General features: G+C 27.9%; 1 protein-coding gene across 1 annotated transcript; it reads right to left on the bottom strand.

The window, feature by feature from the left end:
• Positions 1-3,719: 3,719 nt before the first annotated feature.
• LOC135923384 (26S proteasome non-ATPase regulatory subunit 14-like) lies at positions 3,720-7,705 on the bottom strand. The gene is made up of 8 exons (XM_065458091.1): positions 7,587-7,705; positions 7,463-7,537; positions 7,157-7,276; positions 6,957-7,027; positions 5,970-6,120; positions 5,064-5,171; positions 4,236-4,436; positions 3,720-3,993 (listed from the first exon to the last, which is right to left on the bottom strand). The coding sequence occupies exons 1-8, from the start codon at positions 7,635-7,637 to the stop codon at positions 3,832-3,834; spliced, it is 939 nt and encodes a 312-aa protein (XP_065314163.1). The 5' UTR covers positions 7,638-7,705; the 3' UTR covers positions 3,720-3,831.
• Positions 7,706-18,233: the final 10,528 nt, after the last annotated feature.

The raw sequence follows: 18,233 nt of genomic DNA, 5'->3' as shown, positions 1-18,233 counted from the left end.
CAGGGGCGTCTCTAGCTTTTACAATCTCAGGGTGCTCAACTAAAAAAAAATTTATGGAGGGCTTCACCCCTTATACCCCCTAATTTGCGGGCCTTTGGCCAGCTTTTGTCAGGCCTTCGGCAAGATTTTATATTAATATATAATACATTTTTAAGATTTGCTAACTTGGAACAATTATTCTGAATTTCATATTTTGTCATTTATCATATTATGCATACAAAATAAACTAGCATATAATTAAAACAATAAAAGACATTTCTAAATATAAATTTTTTTAATACAAAATCTATTTATTACAGTATAAATATTTTCGCTGATATAAAAAAATTTTGCATCTAAAGAATTATAAGTGATAAAAAAGGTTAATTAATTCACACGTATGCCTCAATTGATAATGGTTTTTAAAAACCACATATGGCAATATATTTTTTAGCAATTTACATTGATAAGGTCATGAAACTAATATAACTCTCTGTTACTATTTTACACAATGTTTGATAGAATGGAGCACAAAGGAAAAATTTATAGGCTTAACCAAATTAATAGTTTTTCAAGAAGAGAATATAAACGACCAATCCAAATCTTAAAACTATATGGTGTTTAGAGCTTCCACTTAGATGACATGATGGAAGCTAAATAACTAATCGAGAAAATTATTATGAGTTATTACATTTCTAAAAGTTTTCTTCCATTTTTAATGATATATAAAAGACTACACAGTAAACCATTATTGCTTATCTAAAATCTCTCAGCAACTACAGTAATGATTTTAAATTACATAGCCACACAAATAATAGATGCTGGTTAATTTGCAGTCATAGCAGCCATGACACCCACGATGTTAACTCATATCAGAATTTATAATGTTAGATAAATTGATAAAACAAAAACATTAAAAATAATTAGAAGAAATTATGCAAATATATTGAAGCCTTGAGTTATTTACATGGCTAGGATGCCATATTAGAAATGAAACATTTTATAACTATAAAATAAGAACCAGAGTGATATGATGAAAGCAATTAAGATTTTATAAACTTCAGCTGTTAATGCGAAATTTATTTAGTGAGGGATATTGATATTCTATTTTTAACATAGAATTCGATTGCAAGTTGACATAGTGAAAATAAAATTTATATGTATTAATCTAATCTAATAATTAAAATAGTATTCGTTTAATAAAAATTTAGATAGTCTTATTAATTTTTAAATAACATAATTAAATCTATATATTATTTAATAGAATTATGAAAGAAATTGTTCAGGGGATAATCAAAAAAAAAATTTTTTAATTCAAGGGGATATTTAGGAGCCATTAAAAAAAAATTTTTTTTGCTTCAGGGAGCTATTCAAATTTTTAAGAGGGCTCGAGCCCCTGCGCGCCCCAATAGTGTTGTTAAACGATCCGATTAAGATTTTAGCCAAAATTATATTATGTAACCCTGGGGATTTTACTCATAAATGGCAGAAAGGTTAGGACCACTAATTGCCTCTTGAGGCTTACATAATAATATTTTGGCTAAAATCTTATTCGGACCATATTTAAAAATCGATCCAAATCGGGCTCCTTATCAACATTAGTAACGAACTATGATACTTTGAAAAATAACGTAACGCTCTTTTTAAAACAATAACAACGTTTTTCTTTCAGGATAGCAACATAAAAACAATGTCATATGTTTTTAACACTTACAAATTTGAATCTAATAAACCCACCCCTGTTTATCACAATTATAAAGAAGCGTTCACGGAGTTCTCTTTAGAACATTTATTTCCCTCTATTGGAAACATTCAAAATCTAAATATTTAATGCAACGTCTATATACATTTAATAAATTCTCTTTCATTGCATCTACTTGAATTTTGTGTTCCATTTTAATATTTGACTAAAATACTGATTTCACTTTAAATGGGGAATAATTTTTATTTCTTCTTTCAACTAACAAATGTTTTAATGATTTTGAATGGTTTCATTTCAATAATTGTATTATTTTCTTTCTCAATTGATTTAATTTTTTTATCAAACACATACATCAATGAATGGGCAAACAACAAATATACTTCGTTTAAACCATTTTCAAAAATTTTTATGATTATTTATGGGGGATTGGTAATTGAAAGAAAGAACTATTATAATGCTTCATACATTTCAAGATATCGTTGGACACAAGGAAATAGAGCAAGTCATCCTATTTTTTGAGTGATAAAGAAATTGTTCATAACCTGAGAAATAATTGTAGAGTTTCATAAAACTCTCCAAATCTAATGGCAAGTCATCAAACTTGAATGCTATTGTATAATATATGGGCAGGAACCCATTCCAATTATATTCTTTAATCCGGAATTTTTCGTTTGTAGAAAACATTATTTAATCCAACTCGTGTCTTCCGCCAAAATTTGTATTGCAATTGTCTCCGTAAAAGGCTATCAATTTAGATGTTTTTGGGCCATAACTGTTAATAAATAATTAGAGATAGTATCTGACATTTCATTTTTAAGCGATTGTATGTCGATAATTCTAACATTGATGCCGGTTTTGTTAAAATACTGAAGCAAAATGGGAAATATTTTAAGATTTTTATGATTACTTGCATCTATCAAAATGGAAATATAATTTGCTATTGAAATATAGTATTAAGCATAAATAAGAAATACCAACCCTTTATAAGACCGCTTTTTACGTGCATTAAATTTTACATTATTATAGTCATAAACCGGCTAATAAAGTGTCCATTTTTGTAATTTGCTAGTTCTTATATTTCGGGCAGGATGGCCAAAAATGTGAACTAGAGGTTCATGATCTGTTTGAATTAAAAAATTTCCCCCAGTAACATAAACCCGCCATTAGAGCGAACTTTTCTCGTTCAATAATAAAATATTTTCTTATTCTTATTCATTAATATGAAACAAAACTGGCCCCAAATTCTTAAGCGATGCATTCATATCTTATATAATAAAAGGCGTCACATTTTTTGTCATATTTTGTGATAAAGTGTAACAATACCCGAAATCGAACTCACGACTAAATACGATAACTGAACATGTCACAGCAACTTAGCAGTATGCCTTCACCGCAGCAGCTAGACACCAGGTCTACATGGAATCAAATTTAATGTTATAGTATTTATTTAAGTTGTCTTTTTTAGTCTTATTAAAGTAGATTCGATAGCTAATTAAAAAATCTATCCAAGCTCAAATTATCCTAAATGGGCGAGTCTAGGCCTAGGAGGTCAGTAATATTTTAATCAACATAGATATATGTAACAAGTAAAAGATCATTAATTATCTTTAGCCTGAAAGTATTCACTCTTGGTCTTGTTGAACTTGATCTGGATAGGGTTGGGGGGTGGGGGGGGGGTAAAAATAAACGTTTGATTTCTGTATTAAATAAAAGGTAATTAAAATGTCCTGATTGCAATGATAATTATCACTCTAGGTGGGCGGGTCTAGGTCCTGGAGAATCTGGAATACTTTTATCAACATAAAATATTAATATGGGTACTAAATAAATAGTAATTAATAAATATTTTGACTCAAATAATAGAATATACCTTTAGTTTTAATATGTTGGGCTTAGATCTGGCTCTGGAGGGGAGGGGGTACCTAAAAATCAGATATTGGCATCAAATAAAAGGTAACCTCCATTATCAATGGAGAGTTTGATGAGTTAAAAGTTATCCAATATTTAATTTTATAGGCAACGATAACAAGCATTCGAATTGATCTTTTTAAATTACTTGTGTGGCAATTATAATATAAAATTTAGGTAAAGCGAAAGACATATTTTATTTTACAATTTTTATTAAGATGTATAAATTTTAGAATGTGTTATTATTGAAATACGGATGTGTGTAGCATGGCGCCAATGTTTTGCGTGATGTTATCAGCCATCAATTTATTAACTTCTTCCTCTAAATGTCTTTGAGGATCTTGTTTACCGACATTCTTAATAGCTAATTGCTCGGGTGTCATTTTTTGTTCGTCTTGAAGGCTCTAATGATAATCATATAATATTAATAAGTACTTTATTTGATAAAAAAAAATCTTTGCAAGGAGAAAATAGCGAAAAGTTATAAAAAAATGTAATAAGATTATAGTCAACACTTAAAAATATCCTTTATTCCATTTGTGCACAAAATTCATTTTACAATTTTAGATAAAAAGTACTATTTAGGTCATTAAAAAAGAGATCCTGTATAAAAGGTAGTATTAATAACAAATGTAATTGAATTTACCTTATTGTAATTCTTAGCCAAAAGCAGTATTTTATCCAAGGCATCTTGATTAATTTTGCATTCTTCTTTATAATCCTTAAGCCTTAGCCCGTCCATCCAACTCATTTTGTGCAAATTAAGGAGCATTTTTTGCTCCAATTCGTTCTTTTTGTAATTGATGTTGATGCTATAATAATGACGGTTCAAACCATGAATTAATGCCTTTTAATTTTGATATATTAAGAATATAATATGTAAATTTTGAAAAACGTATTGAAATAAATTATACAAATTGTTCCATCCTTTTTCAAATCAAATTTTAAACTAGAAAGTAGAATTAAAAAAAGAAAAATTGTCAATGCACAAAAATATCGGAGTTTTAAGAAAAAAATTCTTAAAGCACAGAAAATCGGAATCGTCAGAGATCACTGTAAAGTATATCTAGAGACTTATTTAAGTTGTATTTATTATATAACATAAAAAATACACCAAACTGAGCCATTCTATTAAAAAATGAATCAAATATTCGAAACAAATAAAAAGAATTATTCTAAAATACTATTTCAAAATAAAAATATTTTCGTTATAAATTATTTTCCTTTGCTACGAATTTGTGATAACTGAGAATGCATCGTAATTCAAATAGAATGCAAATAATGCATTATTCGATTCACATTTGAATAAGCCCTACATTTAATCATAACTAATTAAGCCTTAACTTTGTAGTTAGTTAACATTACTATAATCATAAAATGATCACATTTATCTTATATTTAATTAAGAGATTAATAAAATAATCTCAATGGAAAAATATTTATTTTGCATATAATATCAATTGGTATACCATACTTGTATAGAAGGTTTGTGTAAATGGCCAAAATTTGATGTGGTTTGTCTAGGCTCGTGACCCAAAACCATCATATTGGTATTTATCAACCTGAAGGCATCGATTACAACCTACAAAAAATAATCATAAAAATTAGGGTATTAATGATAATCCTGTTATTTTCAGGATGTATAATAATGTTCATTAGTAATATTCAGCAGGTATGTAATAAAATGAACATATTATTTAATAATATTTTAACTTTGTATAAATCTTTCTTTTTTATTAAATATATTTTCAGGAGTCTTACCGATATTAAATATCGGATCGATACCGACCATTTAAAAAAAATTGGATTGAGCATATATTTAAAAAACCCGATCGGATATTATCATTGTTTTTGGTTATTATTTTTCATCTTATACATAATTTCCTAATAATAATAAAAAGAATCAAAATATAATGTGATAAATGTTTTTTTTAAATGGAATCATATTATGAAATAAAATCAGCCATATAAATATTACCAGCATTTTAAATAAGTTGATTGATTTTTAGCGTAAAAAAATATAATAATTAATCATCAAATATCACCTTGAATATGAGAAATGGAGAATTTTAAAATATTTTTGTTTTGCCCATAGTTTACAGTATTTTTTTGCGAAATTGGTTCAAAGGTTGATAGTAAATAAAAATCAATCTAAATATAAAATTGGTTTAATAATGGAGCATATCGGATTGGATATCGGTAAAAATTTTGGGACCGGCACAGTCCTTATTTTCATATTATAATTCTGTATTATTTTTATACTTTTATTTTATAATTATAAATAAATTACCAAAGATATATATATATATATATAAATCACTTAAGAAAAAAAGAAAGAAAAAAGAGAAAAATAAGAAGAGGAAGGAATTTTTTAGATTACCTTTCCTTTGACACTCTGAATTGGATCTATGACTACGGCAACTGCTCTGTCTGATAAAGCTTCAAAACTTTGTTGAGTGTTTATATCGACTCCAGATAACCAACACCCAAAGCCAGGATGAGAATGGTACCAACCCACAACCATTTCTGGCCTATATTTTTATAATTAACAAATGTGTCACATAAAGCTATTTTTCAAAAAAATGTAACACACTAAATTAAATGTCATTTTTCATAAAAAAGTAAGGCTCTATAGAAATTTGAAAATCATGACCCAGCCTGTACCAACCCAACCAGGTTTCGGACTGAGCTGGGTCTATTAAAAAAATTAATTTTGGTTGAGGCATGGTTGGGCTTAATAATTTTTAAAAAATTTTGGGCCGGGCTTAAATTCTTAAATATGATATAAATTGGTATATTTTAAAATTCTTCCAAGAAACAAAGTGCTATAATTTTTATTTACAAAGTATTTTTTTTACAATAAAAAAAAATTAAAATTTTCAATATTTAAAAAAATTCAACCCAGGCTAGGTAGATAGATAATTATTTCAAGTAGGGCAAAAAATGTGGAGGCCAGGCTTAAAAAATTAGGCCCAGGCAGATCACTAAGGAAAGTTATAAAAAAATGTTAATGCATTATTTTAACAATATTGCCCAAAACTAGGTTATATTTTTTTAAACTGTAAGGCCCAAACCCACTTTTCAATGCTTTAGTATCTTAAAATATGTATTTGGAAATAATTTTAAGAATATTTTTCCAGCATTGAGTAGATAAAATGTTCTCAAAAAATTATTTAATATTTAGATTCATTTTTTCTTATCCCTATCATTAAGATATATTCTGACCCATCTTTGAAAGTTGGTATCATTAACTGGTCCATCTTTCATGGATATATCTATCCATTGAGATTTCTAATCATCAAGTCCTCTCTCCTTTTTAAAAATTGTAACCTAATCAAGAAGTCCCTGCACATTATACATATATTACCTTCCAGTCTGCTTTAACATATCCAACATCCTTGCTTGGAATACTGGGTCCACAGCTTCAACACTGACTCCCTTGGTTATAAATTTAAAATTGGGCAGGTTATTAAATACAATAACAAATTATTATTTTTTAAAAAAACTTAAAATTTAGAATAATATATATATATAATATTAATAAATCATTAAGATATTTTTTTTTACAGTTCCAGATTGAGGCATTGCAAATACATCAATAACTGATACTGTATAATCATCAACAAACTCGCCAAGCATAAGGCCCATGACTTCCATAGGAACACCAGCTCGACCATGTTTTAGCATCTATAAATAATATTTATTACATCGTATATTAAACGAATTTTATTTGAGTACAATTATTATAAAATCTATAATCTATTTAATTATGTATATATTTTAGTTATTCAAATTAATGGTGGTAAATTTTAATAGTTTATTACAGAATTATTTGTATAAAGGACATGAGTAAAATTAAATTAAAAGCATTACTTTCAATAGTGCAAGGGAAGATATGTAAACTTGTTCTGCAGTATCTACCATAGGTGCATCTCCCAAGTTTCCACCCTATATTAGATATTTTTATAGTGCATGATAATAATAAATTTTAAATAACCCCCGATAATCCTGACAATCCTGAAGCTCCTAATCTTAAAAGTCTATCCATCTCAAAAATTCGAAAAAAATGTTAGGATAGATGAAAAAGTGAATTTAACCAATTTGCTGATAAATAAAATAAACAATCAAATGGTCAAATGATTTATAATCTAGATTAGCGATTCATTCATCAAATGTTTTTAAAAGTGTTCATACATAAAAGTTGAGGTTTGCTCATCGATTAAATGACATTAATGAGCATTTATTTTATAATAAATAAAGACAATTAGTTGGAGTCCTAATCACAAAATGGCGCCATAGCAGATTCCTATTTTTGGACACTTGATATCGCCAACAATCTTCTAAAATATATTATTATACTGCCGATTATTTTTATCATGTTGATTTATCCGATTATTATTATACCATTTTAGCAGTATTATTTATTTCTAAGTCAGCTCGTTCCATCGCTAAAGCCAATTCTACCACTTTGTTTAAGCTTAAGGTTGGTCTTCGTCTCTAGTATCTGGATATCTTAATCGTAGTTCTTTATCCAGTTGTGACATCTTTAGTCCGGCAATTAATTGATCTCGAATTCTCAGTTCTACATTGTCTTCAAATTCATATCTTCGTAGCTCCTTTATATGTTTTAAATAGCTCATTACGAATTCAGTAGGCCCGCGACTTAATCTAATGAAATCAATTCTAGATGCCAAGATAGTTCTTTCATCTTAATACAGTTGTTTACCAATTTTATATCTACCTCCTCTATTTTCGTAGGATAGAGTAATTTTTTGATATCCGTTATAATGTTTATTCCTCCATAAGCTATAAATAATTTTTTTAAAGTGGCATCAGTTTGAGGAATATTTTTCAACATTTAGTATATATTTGATATAATCAACGTAGTCCTTGATGGAACAATCTTCCATTTTAAAATCTTGTAGAATAATTTTATCTATAATTTCTAAATATATATTATTATTTTTTTATGAAATTTTTTTTATAATTCTATATATTATTAAACTTGACCGAAGACCGAAAACCGCGCGACTTAGATTTTTTTTTTATTTCGTCGCCATTTTTTATAGTCAAAACAATAGATTCTTTATTATAAAATTGTTTCCTATATATAGTCTTTTATAATTATGTCTTTTAACTTGTACTAATATGCAATTACATTGACCTCTACTCTATAAGATAATATTAAATGTAAGAAAATTATAATAATATATAATTCAAATAGCGTAACCTTTTAAAATATATATAAACATTCAAATATCCTCGCGTAGTTAGGCGTAGCCAGGAATTACTTGTATTGTATATACCTTAATATAAAAGCATGGTAATAATTTATTCCAAACAATTATAAGAAATTTATTTATAATAAGTAAGTAGACATATAGTTGATTTTATATAGAATTAGTTATAAAATACTAGGTAAAATTCTAATTTTACAGACATATTTGACAGTAGAGATATATTACAGTTAATAATCTGACAAAATTTACTAATCAATGCTCTTAATATTAAATATAGCAACAATATGCATACAATTATTTAACGCCATCTATTTTATTTAAGTATATATAAATTTAATCTTCATATTATTCATTCCACAATGTCTTTAAAAGATATTTTCTGATGTCCTTATCAATATTTTATAGTTTTTTGTAAAATATATAATTCGCTATATTGGTAAAAATACTTGATTGTCATTTGATAATTAGATATATTGTAAATCGACGACATATAATATTCCCCTGTTTATATTGTGCTTTAATATTTTTTTAATTTATGATTTAATTTTATCAATAGTTTTATAATTATATTTTACTTTTATTGAGATAAATAAATTAAAATTACTCACTTTATAAAAAATTATATTTGATATATTATATTATTTAGTAATTTTATAGATCTATTATTAATAATTATAATACATTTCACTTCTGTCTTAAGACTTATCCTTGGCCTATATTCCATTTATTAAAAAACATTTTTGGTTCATTTTATATATTTATAAATTTATTTTCTCAAAAATCTATAAATTATGATGAATAGTTTTATAAAAAAATATCAACTTTTACATTCTTTCTTTTAAATTATTATTTAAGATATATGCATACATATATGAGGGTCAGGGAGTGGGGAGAGGACTAAGGGGGATATTTTTTATTAGCTATAAATGATATTTACAAAAAGTGATAAATTTCTGAAGGGGGGGGAATTTCCCCTTGTCCCCCCCTGGCTACGCCTATGAGTGAGAGTGCCAATTCACAAAGGTTTTAGACAATCTTTCTAATATCACAAACATTTAATTAGGTTTATAACAACGTCTTAAAAAAAATCACAATTTTATTTTCCTCGTGGGTTAAAATATAACAGCAGTGCCAATTTATTACAAAATCCAAAGATTTAAGAACATCCTTCTAGTATCAAAAACTATTAACTAGGCTTAAGTAAATTTTTAAAAAATTTTCAGAATTTATCCTTGTGGAGTAAAATATAATAGCAATAAAAATTTATTACTAGATCCAAAGGTTTTAGAACATCTTCCTAATATCATAAACATTTAACTAGGTTTAAAACAAGGTCTTAAAAAAAATATAAATTTTTTCCTCGTGGAGTAAAATATAATAAAATGCTAACTTACTAAAAAACCCATGGATTTAAGAACATCTTTCTAATATCAAAAACTTTTAACTAGTCTTAAGATAAATTTTTACAAAATTTTCACAATTTATTTTTTTCTTGTGGAGTGAAATATAATGACGGTGCAAATTTATTACTAGATCCAAAGGTTTTAGAACATCTTCCTAATAATAAAAAAATTAAAAATTATTTTCCTCGTGGAGAAAAATATTACAGCAGTTTTATTACCAAACCCAAAGGTTTTAGAACATCCTCCTAATATCATAAACATTTAATTAAGTTTAAAACAACGTCTTAAAATAATTCGCAATTTTTTTCCTCGTAGAGTAAAATATAAAAGCAGTACCAATTTTGTACAAGACCTAAAGGCTTAAGAACATATTTCTAGTATCATAAATTTTAACTAGGCTTAAGATAAATTTTTTAAAAATTTTCACATTTATATTTTCCTCGTGGAGTAATATATAATGGCAGTGCCTATTTATTACTAGAACCAAAGATTTTTGAACATCTTTCTAATATCAAAAAAAATGAACCCGGATTAAAACAAACTAGTTTAATTTTCTATATATTCAACAAATTGACCAAGCCAACCTAGCAAGCCAACCAAGCAAGCCAACCAAGCAAGCCAACCAAGCAAGCCAACCAAGCAAGCCAACCAAGCAAGCCAACCAAGCAAGCCAACCAAGCAAGCCAACCAAGCAAGCCAACCAAGCAAGCCAACCAAGCAAGCCAACCAAGCAAGCCAACCAAGCAAGCCAACCAAACAATCCAACCAACCAATCCAACCAAACAAGCCAACCAAGCAAGCCAACCAAGCAAGCCAACCAAGCAAGCCAACCAAGCAAGCCAAACAAGCAAGCCAACCATGCAAGCCAACCATGCAAGCCAACCAAGCAAGCCAACCAAGCTAGCCAACCCAGCAAGTCAACCCAGTAAGCCAACCCGGGTCGGCTCAACAGGCCCAATGGGTCAGGCTGGGTCGTGGTCGATTTTTCGACCCTGGCTCAGGGTCTGGGCCAATTTTTACGACTTCGACTCGGGGTCGTGGTCGAAAAAAACCAACCATTTAACAACACTATTTGAACCGTTATTTTTATCCGAACCTGAACCGAACCGATATTTGTTTTGGTTTGGATCCCTTATCTACAATATTTTATATTCTATTTATATGAAAAATGTAAAAAATAAAGTCAATTTTTAATATAAAAATAAAAATAAGTCGCGTGAATAACAAGTTAAATAAATTATAAATTAAGATCATTAGGGTTATCTTATATCAACATCCAGATGATATTAAAATTATTTTATAATTTATTTAAATTAAATTTATATTATATTTTTAAAAATATTAAAATTAATATATATAACAGGCGGCAAATTAGTTTCAACTAAGGCTGCATTCAAAGTGGAGACGGATCCGTTTTTTACATCCGTTCCGTCAAAAGTCAATCTCATTAAAAATTATATATATCGATTTTCATTTTTAAAAAATTATAAGATACGTTTTAAAGCTCTATAAAATTTGCCGGATCAAAAAGTCAAAATGTTTTGACTTTAAAATTTGCCGGATCCTTTTTTAAGACGGAAGGTATCAGAACGGACGCACTATGAACATATATATCATTTTTAATGAGATTGACTTTTGACGGAAAACGGATCCGTCTCCACTTTGAATGCAGCCTAAGCCAGCATTCACAGTTAGCGCCAATTTTAGACGAAGTATTTTGCTGCAAAATATACCTATATGCCACGAATTCGCGCTAACTGTGAATAAAGTGTAAGAAAAGCTTTACACGAGTATGATATATATATATATCTTGCTGATCACATCACCTGTCAAATTGATAGGATAGAAAAATGATTTTATTTTATTAAAAATATATTAATATTTATTCGGAATAATTTGTTCAACATACTATCCTAATTATTTGTTTTAATCAAATTATTAGCATACGATTCGTATTCTTTATTCGGTTCGTTTTAGAATAGGCCTAATGTGAAGAATTATTTTCAAAGTCAACACTCAGAGCCCCACGATAGCATAAGATAATTGGTGAAAGATAGTGAAAAACAAAATTGATTACTATTTATTAGCTTAGGAGAAGAAAATAACACAAGGACTTACATTAGATAATTTTATAGTGAAGTTTAATAATAAAACTCGGGGTGGTATAATATATATAATAATATTATTGTAATATTATTATTGCATGTCAAAATTTATTTATATTTATCATTTTCAATAAAAAAATCTCCTTATATTATGGATATAAAAATGAATAGTAAATAGTATCTAAAAATTATCTCCGCCTAATATATTTTATTTATAATATCCCTTTTTTTAAAAAAAAGAAGTGTCTTCTCTTGTCCACCTCTAGTAAAATGTTCCGACTATGAGCCTCCCCGCATGAAATATTTTGTACAACTACATCTTTGGCATAAATATATAATAGGATTTTTAAAAGGTTATCATGCCAAAAAGCGGACCTGAACTATTTTCTACTCAAATTGCCGGTAATAAAAGACATTGAGATTATGCTGATTGCCCCTATTCCAATTCATATATATCTCTCTTCTAAAAAAGTTGGCGAAATAGAATTGGTAATCTTTCAAAATAAGCATAGCAAGAACAATTCCTGGGTAACACTAATAAAAATGTTTATAAAAAGGGACATCGTTAACCTTTCACAAAGGGAGTGCTATAAGGTGAAAATTAATTTTAAAAAATATGTATTTACTCTATTTATAATCCCCCCCCATACCTCCCTTTGATTGGTTTAGTTCTCTTTAACAAACGTCTTCAGCTGGGTTATATCCATAAATTTATATGTTTTACTATAATTATTTATAATATAAATGTATTCGCTAATAAAAATAATATCTAGCTCAGTGTAATTTAAAATGATTTACCCTCATAACCAACAAAAAATCCCAAAATACCCCCAAATATTAAAAAAAAATAGAAAAATATTTTTTACTAAGTCCGGCTTTGATTTTAAATTTTCATAAGAATTAAAATAAAACTAATATATAAATAATCAATAAATTAATTAGAAACTAAGCAGTAAGCACAACTTTCTGTTTACTCAAAAAATCATCAAAATTAATTTATATTGAATTTAAACCATCTCTCTCATATTCTATTATTAGGATTTTTTTTGATATTTTGATGCATAGGATCATATAATAAAATAAAAACTTATAAAATAATAACAAATAGATTATATATCCTTTTTTCATGTAATATTTTCATTTCACTATTTAGTTTTTTGGCGAATGGAAGCAAATTATAAGAAAATCATTTAATACCTCAAGAAAAACATTACTTATTTAAAATAGCTCGATGATTTTGTAAGGAAGCTATTCAAATAAAATTTTTAAAAATTGGGTTCTAATTTTGAGAAAATGGGACTTAATTCATTTTTCATAACTGGTCTTAATTTTGAAAGGGTGATGCTTTAGCACTCAAAGCACCTGCTAGTGATGCACCAAATAAACAATTACTATTATTATGATAAACGGCATTATCAAAAGGAAAATAAAGAGAGAACTAGTGCCCGGGTATAATAACTACAACACAAATAATAATAGTAATTGGAGAAAACCATGCTATTTCTGTAATCGGTTTCATGCTATTAGAAATTGTCTCGCCTACGGAAAATTGTGCAGCAAATGTAGGAAACCAAACCACTTCGCCGTATGTTGTAAAGCTAAAGAAAAGATTTACGGAACAAATTACAATAATAAAGAAGACGATTCGGATGTCTCAATAAGAAAAATATATAAATATGGGCAACATCCAACAATTGAGGTATTAATAAACAACCAAAAAATTAAAATGGAATATGATACTGGCTCGGTAGTAACCATTATTAATGAAATAATATGGAATAAAATCGGAAGGCCAAAACTTAGAAGAGCTAAAGCACCAACTACATATGTAATAATAGAAATAAAAATTATGGGTGATGCTGATGTAAAAGTACAATTAAATAATAACATAAAATGGCTTCCGTTATTAGTCACACAAACAAATGACGCAGCTCTATTTGGATTTCCATGGATTATCGAATTTGACATATCGTTACCAAAAAATGTAAAAATCAATATAATCAACAATAGATATAAATACAAAGATAATGGTAACGTGAATATTGACAAACTATATAAAGAATTTACTACGGTGTTTGATAATAAATTAGGATTATTAAAAAATGTCGATTAAGTAAAACTACAATTGGAAGAAAATACAAAACCAATTGCACTGCCAGCTTGAAGAGTATCGTTGCCTTTAAAATTAGAAATTGAAAATGAACTGAAACGTTTGGAAGAGAATAATATAATCAAGAAAATAGATCCCTCAACAACAAGAGTAACCTGGAGTACTCTAATGGTAGTGGTACGTAAAACTTCGGGTGAACTACTATGTGGAGATTTCAAAGTAGCATTAAATAAAATTCTACTAAAAGACTATCACATTCTACCAACGTTTAAAGAATTAATAGCAAAAATAGCGAATGGAAATAAATATACAACATTAGATCTTTAAGATACATACCTACAAATGAGCATTGACGATGAATCGCAAGAATTATTAACAATGGTAACACCAAATGGATACTACCGCTATTTACGATTACCTTTTGGTATAGCTATAGCACCAATAATATTTCAACGATATATGGACGATTTACTGGCTGATTGTAAAGATACAGCAGTTTATTTAGATGATGTTATAATCACAAGGAAAAATGATACTGAACATATAGAAAATATAAAACAAGTCCTCAAAAAATTACAAAATGCGGGATTAAAAGTCAAAACAAGCAAAATAAATTTTATGAAAGAAAAAGTATCATATTTAGGATACATAATAGATCAAAATGAAATACACCCTGATAAAAATAAAATAATAGCAATACAAAAATATCCAACGCCAAAAGATAGACATGACATAAAATCATTTTTAGGTATATTAAACTATTATACACGGTTCATACCAAATTTACATGTATTCATAGCCGAATTAAATAATAAAACTAGTAAAAATGTTAAATGGAATTGGACTAAAAAAGATGATGTATTATTTGAAAAAGCAAAAGGAATAGTAACAGAACAAAATACTATACAATTTTATAAACCGGATCTTGAATTAATACTAGAAACATGCATCAAACCAAGGATTTGGAGCTGTACTCTTGCAAAAATATGATAATGGTAACGAATACCCTATAGCTTACACCTCGAGAACTTTACAAGATGCTGAAAAGAATTATTCAACAATCGACAAAGAAGCCAAAGCTATAGTAAACGGCGTAGAAAAATTTCATAATTATTGTATGGACGAAAATTTAAAAACGAACATAAACCTTTAATAAAAATATATGGGGATAACAGAGATTTAAACTCCTTAACAAACCAAAGATTATTACGCTGGGTTTATAAATTATCTGTATATGATTATGAAATAATGTATAAGAATGGCGCAAATAATATAATTGCAGATGCTTTATCGCGAAACCCAATAGAGAAATATGATAATAAAATAACAAGCGAAAATAAAACAGTGAAATATATACGAAATCTTACTTATGACACATTAACTCTATCAAGAAAAGAAATGGTACAAATATACAAAATCAAGCACCAGAATTACAAGCTTTTAGAACAAGAATAGGTGAAATAGAAAATGATGACGGTACAAAAAGGAGTTTTGCATATATTGCATACGAAACATCCGGGTATTACAACAACGAAATCCATTACGAGACATTATAGATGGTTGGGAAAAATTAGATAAAGATGTAGAAAAACTAGCAAAGCGTTCTTCACTTTAAAAAAAAAACGATTGGTATCCAATAAAAAAAAAGAAATATTGTTTATTGATCATTTAATTAATTATCAGTTTTCTCATCACAAAATTTAATAGATAACCCCACAAAAAATTTATCCTACCCCCATTAAAGGAGCCTACCATCTACCCACCTCAAAAAATAGGATGCAAACTCTTCCTACCCCTCCCGCTCATGTAGACGCTGCCCATGGAATCCGCCACCACAACCCTGGGAAAGAATATATTTAGATTTTGCCGGACCAATAGACGGATTTTATTGGCTGGTAGGAATCGATGCATATTCAAAATGGATAGAGATCGATAGAATCAAAGATACCACAAGTAAAAATTTAATAAATAGATTAGAAAAATGGCTTACACGATATGGTGTTCCACGTCAAATTGTCACAGACAATGGTCCACAATTCATTTCAAATGAATTTTAAATGCTACAAAAATAAGAATATACAACATATAAATACTACACCATACCATCCGAGAAGTAACGAATTAGTGAAAGATGCATACAAACTATAAAAAATCGGTATTTTGCTAATAGAGAACAAACAAATGATGGGGAAAAATGCCTTAATGAAGTATTAGTTACATATAAAAATTCCGAACATTCCCCAACGGGCCGAATACCTGCCAAACTATTTATGGGGAGAAGACTAAATACTTTATTAGACTGGGTGAAACCATCAATAACTGAAAAATTAGAAACCTCTGTAGTAAAACACGACCAGTTAAACAAAGGCATACATAAAGATTTTGGATAAAACGAATTAGTTTGGATAAAAAATCCACTTGAAAAAGGATGGCATGAAGGAAAAATCATAAATCAACAAGCAAAATTCTCATATAACGTAGAAGAAAAAGATAAAATAGTACGAAAACACGAAGATCAACTACGAATAAGGGAAGAACCAGACGAAACCAAATCAATAATACAAATTGAACCAAGTCAAAAAGGAAGGCAAACACGTTATCCAACAAGGGAACAAAAGCCAACAAAAAAATCAATAGATGAACTTGAACTTGGTAATAAAAAGATTGATAGACGATCTTAACTTGGTGGGAAGGAAGATATGTTATATTTGAATGTTTATATATATTTTAAAAACGCTATTTGAATTATATATTATTAGAACTTTCTTACATTTAATATTATCTTATGGAGGTCAATGTAATTGCATACTAATAGAAGTTAAATGACATAATTATAAAAGACTATATATAGGAAACAATTTTATAATAAAGAATCTATTGTTTTGACTATAAAATTCTATAGCTGGGCTCACTCTGAACTCTAAAAGATCATTATTATATATCCTATAAATCTAAATAAAATAATATTTAAACATGATAATTATAGTTATAAATATAATAAAGCATAAATTTTATTTTAAAAGTGTTTCTAATGAATTTATAATTTTAATTAAAAAAATTTAAGCTAGAAAAGTATTTGACGCCACCGCAGATTTTTGTGGCGGCGTCTAAATCGATTTGCCACCGCCAGCCGATCTATTTAAAAAAAGAAACACCGCCGCCGATAATGCTGTCAGCGCACATGTCTAGTCTTGATACTAATTTCCACCATATTGTCTTATCCTCTTCAAAAAAAACCCAAATATTGTTTTCATTTTTTATTTGGCTTCAAGGTAATGATAAAGATAATTATAGGAGCTACTCTCTAATATAATTAAAGAAATCCAATAGATCAATAATGATAACAACTGAAAGAAGAATGAAATAACCTATAATTTATTTTAAAAACTCGGTTTTATATTTGTTTGCTTATTTATATGAAATATTTTCGTAACACTGTGCAATTCGGGAAATAGTAGTTTAAAAAACGCATGATGGCATTTTGACAATTCCTTTGTGTGTGTTTAAATAAATCACTCAATTTTTGAATTGGTAAATTTTTTAAATCGGAAAGGAAAATGTATTTGTGTTTTGTTCTAAATTAATTTTTTTAAATATTATAAATGAGGAAAAAATCTCATTTTGGTGTTGAAATTCTTAAATATATCAAACGTATTCAATCTTATTATCGCGATGTGTTATTAGAAATCTCTATACAATTATTATTGGGGATTACAATGTCCTCAGAATATCATATGCTAAATCCAAATTTGTTGTAGGGCAGCATCTTCAAGATAGATCCTCCCT

This window comes from Gordionus sp. m RMFG-2023, chromosome 2 (assembly GCF_954871325.1).
Source record: "Gordionus sp. m RMFG-2023 chromosome 2, tfGorSpeb1-WG-v2, whole genome shotgun sequence".
Lineage (NCBI taxonomy): Eukaryota > Metazoa > Nematomorpha > Gordioida > Chordodea > Parachordodidae > Gordionus > Gordionus sp. m RMFG-2023.
Note: the sequence above shows the minus strand (reverse complement) of the source record. Positions and strands in the feature narration are given on the sequence as shown.

Coding starts and splice junctions, on each gene's coding strand:
- LOC135923384 (XM_065458091.1), bottom strand. CDS start 7,637: ATGGATAGACTTTTAAGATTAGGAGCTTCAGGATTGTCAGGATTATCG. Junction 7,538..7,586: donor GATTGTCAGGATTATCGGGG/GTTATTTAAAAT, acceptor TATCTAATATAG/GGTGGAAACTTGGGAGATGC. Junction 7,028..7,156: donor CAATGCCTCAATCTGGAACT/GTAAAAAAAAAT, acceptor TTTATAACCAAG/GGAGTCAGTGTTGAAGCTGT.